Source organism: Abrus precatorius, unplaced genomic scaffold, assembly GCF_003935025.1.
Source record: "Abrus precatorius isolate BTA unplaced genomic scaffold, Abrus_2018 Scaffold4, whole genome shotgun sequence".
NCBI classification, from domain to species: Eukaryota; Viridiplantae; Streptophyta; class Magnoliopsida; order Fabales; family Fabaceae; genus Abrus; species Abrus precatorius.
In genome coordinates, this window is record NW_020874384.1 from 857,563 (window position 1) to 863,562 (window position 6,000).

General features: G+C 29.9%; 1 protein-coding gene across 1 annotated transcript; it reads left to right on the forward strand.

Moving 5' to 3' along the window:
• The first annotated feature begins 2,536 nt into the window (after window positions 1-2,536).
• Window positions 2,537-5,407, forward strand: LOC113865585. Its single transcript, XM_027500256.1, has 3 exons — window positions 2,537-2,696; window positions 4,519-4,724; window positions 4,995-5,407. The coding sequence occupies exons 1-3, from the start codon at window positions 2,607-2,609 to the stop codon at window positions 5,251-5,253; spliced, it is 555 nt and encodes a 184-aa protein (XP_027356057.1). The 5' UTR covers window positions 2,537-2,606; the 3' UTR covers window positions 5,254-5,407.
• The last annotated feature ends 593 nt before the right edge of the window (window positions 5,408-6,000 follow it).

Genomic DNA, 6,000 nt, shown 5'->3' on the forward strand with positions numbered 1-6,000 from the left:
AAAACAACTTATCTTAACAAGTATACCAAAAATTAATTAAAATACACTGAAAATAATATAATAAGCTATTTTTCATAAACTCTTTTAAATCGTACCCTACAAAAAATGAAGTTGTAACTCAAAAGGAGAAAACCTAAATAAAAGATAGAAAACAGGCTATTAGACACTATCTTTTGAACACTTTCGGTGTTCATACACGAACATGAAAGTAACATCATAAGGAATACTAAAAATGAAATCTCTGTCTAGTATAACTGGGATGTGATTTATCATTCACATAACAAGAAGACATGTAAATATACATATCGTCGTCACACAGTATCCTTCTTCTGATTTGAATCTCAGACTGTTAAATCATAAAGAAAATAAAATCACAAACAAACAAATTTCAAATGGCAACAAAACCCTTCACCCAAAAAATAATTTAATAAACATGACTACATCAGGATTATGCAGAAAATGCCTTAGTACCACTTAGAAGCTCTCTTCCACCCCGTGGCTCTGACACATACAAGAGAAGAACAAACTACATTAGACCACATTGATTCAGATTTTTTGTTTTTTAAATTATTTGTACAATTTAAAGGGTGAAGAAGAAACTCTGAGAAACAGGTGAAGAACCAGAAAATTAATATATACAGTAATTTGGCTCTTGATTTAAGGAAGAGAAATTATTCTTGTACATAAAATTATATAAAAATGTATAACTATTAAAAAAAATTAGAAGACAAAAGAGAGATATGTAATAAATTAAGTAACATAATTGAAAGAGATAAGGGAAAAAAATAATATTACAACAAGTGTCGTAAATATATTCTGTATTAATAATATAACTGAATAAGACTTTAATTCTAGCTCTTAAACATGTGTCAACTTTTCTAATACTTGCCAATTTTGAGAAGATATTGGACAAGTGAAAATGGTTGGAAAATATATGCCATAATATCATGGATATGGCTTTTTTACCTTTACTTTTAGGGTACATGGCTTTTCACTTGTTTTAATGAACGGTCAATAAAATAAAAACAATTAAACGACCATGATCAAGACTGCAAAAGTCACCACCACCTAGAGACCAATTAAGTATTGAAAATATTTAGCCAATCAATTATCACTATTAGTGTTAAACATGTGCAATAAAGTTTTTTTTTTTATGAAGGACTTGAATTTATACAAACTTCACAATTTAATTTAAAATGTATTCTAAATGTAAAAATTAAAATATCATTTTAAAATATTAAATTTATAAAAATTGTAATTGTTTTAAATGAATTACAGTTTGTAGAGTTTTATTAATTATTTTATTGTTGTAACTTTAGTGGAAATATTTGTTTTTCAAAATTTTAACTAATACAAATTTATTTACATACAAATATGTTTCAAGAAAGATTGCATTTAGTTGTTTTATCATTTGAAAACAATTCAGCTTCTAAACTTGATTATATAAATTTAATTAGCAAATTGTGCATCACAAAAAGCAATTATAATTTACTTTTTTCGTAGTCTCGTAACAAAACAATAAACTTTAAACTGATAAAGTCCAAATTATTTGAAATTAGATCAAATGAGATTTAATTTCAAAATCAAATTGAATGAATGATAAAAATAAATAAACAAATAATTAAAATGAGATGGAATAATTTTCCACCAAAAAACCAATTCAATTTAATTCATAGAGCGTGTGCCCTTCCTTAATTCCCAAGCCATGCAAAAGGCACTTGATATGGGACCTTTCTTTCTTTATAAAACTTGGTGTAGTAGCCCCTAAGATATCTGATCCCATTCTTCTTCCCCACCCTTTCTCTTTTCACCCTAACTTTACTTTCTCACTGACAACAACCCCTCAAAGCACCATTAAGTTACCAAATAGCTCATTTCAATTCTTGAACAACTTTCTTTGAATTAGTCTCATTTCATGACACCCTTTTCACCAAACTAGTCTTTCTGCTAAATTAAGTAAACATCCCAAATGGCAAATACCACACCCTCCTCACTAATTTTGATCACAGAACAAGAATATTATTTCCATAATTTTGACATCACATGCTCTTGGGTAGATACTACTAACATAATTAATAGGATCTTAATATTCCTTTTTTATATATATTTTAATATATAATGTATTCAACAAAGATTCTAAACACGTGTGTTTCCAACATTTCCAACGTACTTTTTCTAAACATAATTTTCTAAGTTCAATTATTTTAAAAAGTCAAAGCTATTTAAAAAAATAATTTATGAAATAAATACTTTTACTTCTTCAAAAAAATGGATTAATCATGTAAAATACGTGTGTACAAAACGATATGCTCTAAATCATTGAACATGTAAAGCAGTTTTTCCTTGCCTCGTGGGCCTATATTATGCTACATTAGTGCTTAAGCAACAACAAAAAATTGTCTGGTAACGTCACTGTTAGCTGGTAAAATACGCACATTAAGATTGTAGTTTACAGGTGTAACATCTTTTTCAATTTCAATTTCCCATGTTTTAAGTGTCTTGTGCTTTTTGTGATGCACTAACAAAGCAGATTCTGGAGGAAGAGAGAGAGAGAGAGAGAGAGAAAAAGAGGATTCTACAAGCTAAGCTGCACACACATCACATTCATGGCTTCCAAGCTGCTACTAATCACTGTTTTTTTTCTTCACTTGATTGCTTTTGCATTGGCTGTGGTTGCTGAGCAGAGAAGAAGCACCGTGAGTATTCTATTTATAATTTTCACTTCTTTTAACGTGTCTTTAAGAATACACTATAAAAATTTATATATAATAGTTTTTAAAAAAATTACAAATATTATACAGTAATAATAATAATAGATACTATAATTTTAATGAAATTTTATTATTTATTAATTTTTTATTACATGCATTTAAACATACATCAGAAAAATCGTATAACTAAAATCTCTCAACTTTTTCTCCTGTGTTCTCTGATTCTTACTACCGGTTTAGTTTTTATTCTTTTATTTCGAATCTTTCTCAAAATTAAGAATCTGGGTCTGAGTTTTATGAATTTTTTGTTTTCGGGTTCGTGAAGAATTATGCATTCAATGGAAAAGATTAAGGTAAGAGCAGAGACTAAGTCTTTATATATAGGAGTAAAGAGTGAAAATTAATGCTGGATTTAACTCATAAAGGTTGAAGAGCCTGTGTTCTGTTTCTTTCTTTAGATTTTTCGCTGGCCACATTTCCATATAAAAAATTTCAAATCTGTTTATGCATGTAATTTTTTTATGAAAAATAATCATGTATGATATAAGTATGATTTTAACAAGACTATAGCTTGATGTATAACTAGTTATCTTTTTCTTATTTTTTTCTATACCTATTTTTCTATTTAACCCATTCATTAATCCTTGTTGACACATATTGTTATTCTTTATTTTTATTATTTAAAAACTATGTTAACCTACTTTTACGAAATTTGGCCACATGTATGAAATGGGGCTTTCGAGCCATGCAGTAACTGGGGGACTGAGATGATGGTGCATGCATGAAAGTAGCTTAAACTTTTGAAACTGAATATCAAATTTCCAAAATTTATTCATTTCGTAGTTTCTATCAGCAAAACTATATCAAGATTTACGAAACAGGTGCCATGTACCCCCCCCCCCCCCCTATTAGCTTCATATATTTCCTTCTACATGCTACCTTTTAACCAATCTCTATAGTGTGTTAATGTTAGATATAAAATCACTCATGTACTCGTTTTTAAACCTCTTGGAACATAAAAATGTATTACATGGGAAGATATTTTAGCCATAAAACAATGATCCTTCACCCAATTATTAGATTTAGGAGATGCATAATAATTTTCAGGTTGAAGAATTGAGTGGCTTTATATTTCTAGGATGCTGATAGAAATAGTACCAAGTTCGCAAAAAAGAATGATTTATTGCAAATTGCCAAACCTGACCCAATGTCGAAGAGAGTAAGAATGGTTACAATAGGATTCAAGTGTTCCAGCCAACTCCCAAATTCCAATTATTATGATCTGCTATCCTTTCCTTGTCCCTTGTCCCTCTCCTCTGTTTATTCTTCTAGAAACTTAAAAAACTTCTGCTACAAGATAAAAATATATATAATAAAAAGTTTATATTTTTTAAGTTAAATTTATTTTTAATTATTATAAAAACTATTTTTTATATCGTTTATGCATTTTTCCACTTTTTTTCATTTCATTTTCTATTCATCCAAACAAAATATCATTTTTACTCTATTTTCACCCTTCTTATTTCAATCTTCTCTATTTTGATCCATTAAAGAATCATAAGGTCGTGATCCTCTACAGTTTATGCTGTCTAATCATATCAAATGCAATCACTAGCTACAATCAATCAATCAAAAGCTAAAGATGTATTAAAATTTAAAATAACAATGAAGTTTATGCTGAGATCTGAAACTAAAATTATTTTAATATTATTATATACTTTTTATTGGTTGTACCTACAGGCAGCATGTTGAATACAGGATTGCTTTTAGTTACCTACAATAATTATTTGAGTCTGTTAATTGGCAGGCCAAGATTGTACCAGACAAGGAAATAAATTACAATTACTGTGTCTATGACTCAGATATATCAACTGGGCTTGGTGTTGGTGCATTTCTTTTCCTCTTGGCCAGTCAAGTCCTCATAATGGTGGCAAGTCATTGCTTCTGTTGTGGGAAGCCTCTAAACCCAGGAGGTTCAAGGGCCTTGGCAGTTGTCCTTTTCATAATCTGCTGGTACATGATAATTCTTTACCAATAATGTTATTTCGAGTCCTAACCCAAGCCATAATTCTTTACCAATAATGTTATTAAACTAAGTGCATGTTTGGTCTTGGTGACAATCTTAGATGCAGGTAGCTTATGGATCTCATAAGCACATAAATTGCATATAGAATGTGTATTGAAACGTACTTAGGAAGCATGAACACAGACATGTGACACCTTTTTTTCTGTTGTGTGTGTATAGAACTGATTGTTCTAGTCTTGCAACTCTCTCTTTAACAGGGTGTTTTTCTTCATAGCTGAGATGTGCTTGCTGGCTGGTTCAGTGAGAAATGCCTATCACACAAGGTATAGGACCATGTTCACTGAAATTCCCCCCTCTTGCCAAACAGTTAGAAAGGGAGTTTTTGCTGCTGGTGCTGCTTTTACTTTATTCACTGGCATAGTTTCAGAATTCTATTATATCAACTATTCAAGGGCCAGAGATAGCTTCCAACCACATGGTGGAGAGACTGGTATTGGTATGGGAACCTACAAATGAGCTTTTTAGTTAAGAAATTTCAACCAACACACAGCCATAGATGTCACTATTTGAACTCTGGCATTTCTTATGTGAAGGTGCCTCACTATAATGTATATGTTATATTATATGGTAATTCCTTATGACATGTGTAGCCCAATCATCAGTTTAGAGGGTGCAAACACAATTTGATTATTGAATTCAATGTTTGGCTGAATTTGAGTTGGATTGCGTTTAAACACAATTTTGATTTCGAATTATAATTGGAGTGGAAGTAACAAGAAAAAAAATTGTTTTCTCGTTGGGTTCATTGTTTGAAGTTAGCTTGCAAGTGATAATTCAAGCACACACTAAAATTTTCACCATTTCTTTTCCTGTTTTTGGGGATTCCTTGCCACTTGCAATTTAAGTTTTTTGGTTCTTTATTGCCATTACCATATATTCATATCAATCAGATAAAATTTTCCACTCATTTTTAGGATTGAAACTTGTAGAACTCCCCTTTATATTTAGAAATTTGTCAGCAAATCAATTATTACAATGCACCTATTTCAATTTCGAAAAATGTTCAATAATTGTTTGTCTAATGGTTTTCCTTTGTTACAACCTTAATTTCTCCAAAGAGAATTAGAAACAAAAATCTCGTAAACATCTGTGTATATGAACATAAAGTCAGTTTTAACCAAAAGTATTTACATTACTTTTTAAATAAGAATTAGTTTCACAAGTAGCTTGACTTTTCAGAGTAAATTAAATAAATATGTAATA